The sequence below is a fragment of the Erigeron canadensis genome, chromosome 1, assembly GCF_010389155.1.
Source record: "Erigeron canadensis isolate Cc75 chromosome 1, C_canadensis_v1, whole genome shotgun sequence".
In the NCBI taxonomy this organism is placed as follows: domain Eukaryota; kingdom Viridiplantae; phylum Streptophyta; class Magnoliopsida; order Asterales; family Asteraceae; genus Erigeron; species Erigeron canadensis.
In genome coordinates, this window is record NC_057761.1 from 27,852,988 (window position 1) to 27,858,822 (window position 5,835).

At 31.9% G+C, this 5,835-nt stretch overlaps 1 protein-coding gene across 1 annotated transcript; it reads left to right on the top strand.

The window, feature by feature from the left end:
- The first annotated feature begins 878 nt into the window (after window positions 1–878).
- Window positions 879–4,873, top strand: LOC122606176 (quinone oxidoreductase-like protein 2 homolog). The gene is made up of 6 exons (XM_043779141.1): window positions 879–1,332; window positions 1,743–1,851; window positions 2,613–2,704; window positions 2,784–3,042; window positions 3,405–3,548; window positions 4,609–4,873. Exons 1-6 carry the CDS (start codon window positions 986–988, stop codon window positions 4,705–4,707), a joined length of 1,050 nt encoding a protein of 349 aa, XP_043635076.1. The 5' UTR covers window positions 879–985; the 3' UTR covers window positions 4,708–4,873.
- The last annotated feature ends 962 nt before the right edge of the window (window positions 4,874–5,835 follow it).

A 5,835-nucleotide genomic window follows, 5' to 3' on the forward strand; every position in this document is an offset into this window, starting at 1 on the left:
GATTTTGGGATATGTACCACATGATTATGACTTGTGAAAAAATCAGGGGTTGAAATTAGGAAAGAGACTAGTATATTATATGTGTTAACAAGTAGATATATTAGGAGGATTTTTAGGAGGATTTATCATTTTCCTTTATAAAAATTATCACACTTTATCTCTAACACTTTGTAACACTTTTTCTCATAAGAATGTTTCCTTCGAAATGACCATTCTAACTTTAATGAATTAATTATTTATTTCTCTTTTTATTTATTAATTTAAAATTTAATTATTCTCAATTAAAATACCTATAATATCTTTAATGAAACAATTTACAACAACACACATCCGCTACCACCATATCGTCGCCATTACCACACAGCCGATACCACCACCACTGCTGCATTACACGGGTAAAATGTTAGTATTAATATATTAATGCAAGGTTATTAATTAGTAATCGAGTTTGAATTTAGCTGGTAAATTACAAATTGCATACAGATCAATCTACAACATAGATTTCTTTCCCTCAACTCTTAAAATATTTACCCTAAGTCTCTCAATTTAAATCATCATCTCATGTATTTGTATTTCTTTCCCTCATCTCAGCTTTTATCTAAATAGTTGAAGAAAATCTCTGACCTTATATGAAATGATGATTGTATATTTAACCTTTGTCTTAAAGCCAAGATTTTTATCACTTATTTAATCTATGTTGCTTAATGTACAAATGATTACTATTTTATGATAATATTGTATTATTTTTTCCAATACCAAACACAAACAACAACGACAACAGGACTCAATCTCTGTGCGGGGTATGGGTTGGTAAGTTGTCATCTTTAGTCAATAAATACAAGTTTTAGTTTGTTGGAAATAAGTCATCACCAGTCAATATTAAATCCAAACCCATCCCCTCAATTGAGTCAAATCCAAAAGGGACCGTCTTCTTCTCTAAACTCATTTGACTGAAAAACCAATAAATACCATTTTATCCCAAAAAATGGAAGCTTTAGTATGCAGGAAGCTAGGCGATCCAACAATCCAACCAGACTCATCAGAAACAACCTCGTTAACTGTTTCAAAAACACACCCAATCCCAAAACTCAACACCCCATCTTCTGTCTTGATTAGAGTTAAAGCCACCAGCTTAAACTATGCCAATTTCCTTCAAATTCTTGGCAAATACCAAGAAAAATTCGATTTGCCTTTCGTTCCGGGTTCCGATTATTCCGGCATAGTTCAATCCGTTGGACCCAAAGTTACCAAATTTAAAGTGGGTGATCCAGTTTGTTCTTTTGCTGGTGTTGGTTCTTTTGCCCAGTTCATTGTTGCTGATGAAAAAGATTTGTAAGTTTCTGTTTTTTTTTAATGTTAAATGGTAATGGGTCGGTTATATCTATACTACTTTTATATTATAAAACAGATTTTCTCTAGATTTTAACATATTTTCAACATTAATTTTCAACATTGAACTTAAATTTTTAATATTGATTTTAAGAACTTCCTAAAATGCCCATATCTATTCTATATTTATCTAAAATAACTATAATACCCTTTTTCTCTCCTCAAATCTCAATTAATCATCTTTTTTATCTCTCCTCCGTAAATCATTTATAAATCATTTATTACCCACTTCATTCAAAATCTTTAATCTCAAAAACCGTAATAAATTATAAAAATTGTATAGGTGTTACTAGTTCTTTGCTCTCGTATTTGTTAAAAAATGTAATTGAAATATAAAGTTTTGAACTTTGAAGGTATGGAGTTCCGGAAGGGTGTGATCTGGTGGCTGCAGGTGCACTTCCAGTTGCTTATGGAACTTCTCATGTGGCATTGGTTCATAGGGCTAATCTTAAAGCTGGTCAGGTAATATATATATACATCTTTACATATAGGATTGATAAATTATTGTGTCATTAATCTGCCTTTTTGTGTGGATTATAAGTCATTAATGTAGAAAGAAGTAATGAAGTAGCGAAAAAGCATTTCTTATGGCCATTGAAATGTTATGCTTAAACCATTTTTGATGACTATTCCTTTAGTATTATTGAGTGCATGATTCTTCGAGTTTTGTGTTTTCGTTATTGATTACTTTGTTGCTTAGCTTCACAAATGTGTGTACTTGCACTTTGATTGTGACCAAGTTATGGTGAACAGGGCCACAAGGCCAATTCATATGACTTTATAGTTTATACATGTAAATTGTAATGTGAAACTATGGTGTTAAAGTTATTTCATTGTATTGTACCAGTCTTGGGTCCGTTTATATTTTTTGGAAATAGAAAGTAATTGATGTCCCCTTTGTCTTAAATGAAATAATGAATGCTCTACATTTTAAGATGCCTTGGAGTATTGAAGTGTTTTCTTGTTAGCAAGATTTCGATTCAATTTTATCTATATGTGCTTTAGTAATAGTTTGTGTTACAGAATATTATGACATTTAGCCACGGTTTTTTGTCAACCTTTACCTTGTGTTTGGTTATTTTTGAAGAGTCAGATAAACTAAAAGCCAAATTAAACGTAACATTTTTTTTCTGTTGGGGCCATATCTGAACTTAGGCGTAGATATTATTACCAAATTTATTTGTTATGCTAACAAGCGAGTCATGGGAACATACAAACTGCAGGTGTTACTAGTTCTTGGTGCAGCTGGAGGTGTTGGTCTTGCAGCTGTTCAAATCGGAAAGGTTTGTGGTGCCACTGTTATTGCTGTCGCTAGGTGTGTGTTTTAACAATGAAAGTTCTATGCTTCCCCTGATTTTATATCAATAGTGATTTTACTATGTTTGAAATGACAGAGGAGCGGAGAAAGTAAATTTTTTGAAGTCAATGGGTGTCGATCATGTTGTTGATTTGAAGGAAGGAGGTGTTATTGAAAGTGTAAAAGCCTTTTTAAAAACAAGAAAGCTTAAAGGGGTTGATGTTTTGTATGATCCGGTTGGAGGCAAGCTTACTAAAGAAAGCATGAAGTTGTTAAATTGGGGAGCACAAATTTTAGTTATAGGTTTTGCGAGTGGTGAGGTCCCTGTTATACCTGCTAATATTGCTCTTGTGAAGGTGAAGTGATTGCCCGATTCTTCTTTATTAATCATGTTCTTGTTTGTTCTGAATAACAATTTGCAATAAGTTTTATATTTAAAGTAATCAATCTTTCATTTTGTGGGTGTTTGTGCCATTAGGTGAATGCTACTTATTATCATTTGTTCATTTCTTCTCTAATATTATCTCTTTAAGATAAAACGAACAAAATGTTTTCTTCAAGTTACGACAAATTTGATGAAAGGCCAAGAAAAACTGTTTTGTATGATGGTTCTTCTTATGGTACAGGATACTGTTAGTCGACTTATAGGAGTTTTTGTGTTTAATTGAATAGGACCAAATGGCCCGAAAAAACTAAACAGTTTTATCTGTTCTTTCAGAATTGGACAATTCATGGACTCTACTGGGGGAGCTATAAAGTGAATAATCCAAGTGTACTTGAAGACTCTTTGAAGGAACTGCTATCTTGGTTGGCAAAAGGCTTAATTACAGTCTACATTTCTGAATCATACAAAGTGCAACAGGTATAAAGAGCTCATTTTGAAGCCATATTCTTGTTATCCCGTCCTACTTACTTGGTCCTACTCGATGATACTGCAAATATGATTGTCTAATAGAAGTGTTTGACCATAAGTTCGATCTGGTAAGTCTGCACATTTAGAGAGAGTTGAGTCGTTTGGGTTTATATATAGTTCTGATGAATCAAATGCTATGCATTTTCGAAAGTGCCTTAAAATTGCATAAACCTCATGAATCACTTTACTTATTATGAATAGACATTATTGTAATCGTATAGAATCATACTCAAGACATTAATTATTAATAGGTCCTACTCGATGATACTGCAAATATGATTGTCTAATAGAAGTGTTTGACCATAAGTTAGATCTGGTAGCACATTTAGAGACAGTTGAGTCGTTCGGGTTTATATATAGCTCTGATGAATCGAATGCTATGCATTTTCAAAAGTGTCATAAAATTGCATAAACCTCATGAATCGCTTTACTTTTTGTGAATAGACATTATTGTAATTATAAAGTTTCTAGAATCATACTTTTAAACATTAGTTATTTATAAAGGGACAAAAATAAGAGAAAGGTGTATCAAGTCAACTGTCAACCCAAGTATAAACGTGTTCTGACCCGTCACCCAACCCTCCGATTTTGCTACTTCTAGTTTGATATATATGAAGTCCCTTGATTAAGACAAAATAGCAGAATCTAGTGTGTCTAAAGGAGATCATCAGTAAGTTGAATTAATCCTAATGCACAAATATGCCACTTTATATCAATTTGATAAAAAGAGGAATTGTTTTAACCGATATGATACGTTCGTTCACAGAAGTAACTCTTTTCAGCTAGTGTTTTGTTTTGAGACTTTCTGATAATTTATTTAAATGTCTGATCTAGTCTTTGCTAAATCAATAAATCAAGACTATCAATAGTTTGCAACTTCCGTAGAAACGTATGGTTTTAGTTGTGACAATATGTTCCAGAATAACATTACATATAACTAACATGGAAAACACCTACCAGGAAGCTAGCTATGTGATTTGTGACCTCACATTATATATGTTGTTGGCAGGCCAATCTTGCATTTTTAGACATCAGGGACAGGAAAGTAATCGGGAAGGTGATGATCACATTTGATGATCCCAAAGCCATAGCTTCTTCTAGGCTGTAGACCGACACTCTGTATCAATAGCAATATGGTGCAGTAACTCGGTAAGTACCAAAACTTATACAAACTCTCCATAAAATGCAATAATATCAGCAGCTTAAGCATAAATGATGTATTGACCTTAAATGAGGTGTGGTGTTAGTAATAAATTTCGATGTTATGATGTGTATTTCTTGTGCGAGTATACTGTTTTGTTTTTGCTGTTAATGCATTACTTAAGTGTTAGAAATTGAACGTTGGTTTCATTATTCATGATTGTACGAATCTTTTTGTCTAAAGTTTCGACTCTGAGTGCTAATTTAACAGAAATACGTTTAGAAAGTTGATTACGGAGTGCCACAAAAGCACACCCTTAAAAATGTCCCACAGAAAACATCAGTTTCTAAAAGACATATCAAACCAATGAGACCGCATTTGAGAACAACCAAAATACGAACGACTCTAACTCAATATTCGGGTTCAACACCCAACACGTTTACTAACAAATGCTTCGACTACATTTGAATCCAAGGACTAAAATAGAAGGCAAAACAACCATAGTAGTGTTATTGCAAGTTTGCAACAAATCATATATGATGTTACTTTACGAGTTTTAATATCCAGAAAAACAAAAATGAATAAGAAAATTGAAAAGCTGAAACTATATTGCATGATCTCTTCAAAGGAGAAAAAACGTGGATGGCAATCATATAATTTATTTTGTTGAATGACTGATAATTAGAAATTTAACTCGCGCATAACTGCTCTTTTGTCATTTATAGGCCCTGTTTTTTAATAAATTTAGTTATATAAAAACTTAATAATTCAGTTAAATTTTATGTTTTTCTTTGAAAAAAATTAACCGTAAATTACCTGTATTAGAAATAATTAAAACCAAAAAATGAAATATAAAGTATAAAGCATTTTTTTGACAAAAAAAGTTTTAAAAGTTGAGACTTTGGTTATAGCATAAACAGTAAAATATACTGTTATATTTCTCCGTTAGTCTATTTAAAAGAAATCATTAAAACCAAAAAATGAAATATAAAAAATAAAGCATTTTTTGACAAATAAAAAAGTTTAAAAAATTGAGACTTTTGTTATAGCATAAAAAGTAAAATATACTGTTATATTTCTCCGTTAGTCTGTGGG

Excerpts from the sequence above, each read along its gene's own strand:
- LOC122606176 (XM_043779141.1), top strand. The coding sequence starts at position 986 with ATGGAAGCTTTAGTATGCAGGAAGCTAGGCGATCCAACAATCCAACCA. Across the intron at positions 1,852-2,612 it reads CTAATCTTAAAGCTGGTCAG|GTGTTACTAGTTCTTGGTGC; the intron begins GTAATATATATA and ends TACAAACTGCAG. Across the intron at positions 3,043-3,404 it reads CTAATATTGCTCTTGTGAAG|AATTGGACAATTCATGGACT; the intron begins GTGAAGTGATTG and ends CTGTTCTTTCAG.